The following is a 596-nucleotide window of genomic DNA, read 5'->3' as shown; positions in this document are numbered from 1 at the left end:
AACAAAGATCTGTTTTGGCGCTCAAAAAATATACTCCCTCTCAATTTAATGACTCGCCAATATATTTTGAAAGATTGCATGGCTCATCAGAAGTTCGGAACTCGCCAAACCGTGTGAGATTTCGTCGTGAATTGGGGAGGTGAAGTAGAAGCTGAAGAAAGAAAATAATGACTGTGCTGCGCTGAAAAAAAGTAAATAGATCTTTTCCTTTGTGCGGAAAAGAAATATAAAAAGAAATAAACAAATACAAATGTAAAGCGACTCAAGACAATCATACACGGACGTATACTATAGTACGTTTGCCTGGGCTAGAGTGTAACACCGTCACACCATGAGCGAAACACAAGGTAGGTTTATAATTGAACGTAGTAGCTGTATCAACTGGTTTTCAGACCTTTACATTGATGTTTTCTCAGTGTACTCCACGCAAGCAGCATGTTCTAGGGTACCGTCTTCCACACTTCGATTTAAGCTATATATCAATATCAATGTATATATATATATATATATAGTCTATCTATACTAATCTATACAATCTATGCATATATGTATGTATGTATGTGTGTGTAGTAATAAATATATATATCTATATCTAT

The 596-nt window shown here is 34.9% G+C and overlaps 1 protein-coding gene across 1 annotated transcript in view; it reads left to right on the top strand.

Moving 5' to 3' along the window:
- Positions 1-265: 265 nt before the first annotated feature.
- SARC_11010 (dolichyl-diphosphooligosaccharide-protein glycosyltransferase subunit STT3B) overlaps positions 266-596 on the top strand; it is an 8364-nt gene continuing 8033 nt past the window's right edge. The window contains exon 1 of the mRNA XM_014294918.1: positions 266-347. Coding sequence (XP_014150393.1) covers positions 332-347 — 16 coding nt within the window. The 5' untranslated portion in view covers positions 266-331. The remainder of the gene's footprint in view (positions 348-596) is intronic.

This window comes from Sphaeroforma arctica, assembly GCF_001186125.1.
Source record: "Sphaeroforma arctica JP610 unplaced genomic scaffold supercont1.1487, whole genome shotgun sequence".
NCBI lineage: Eukaryota > Ichthyosporea > Ichthyophonida > Sphaeroforma > Sphaeroforma arctica.
This window is presented reverse-complemented; position numbering and strand designations above follow the sequence as displayed.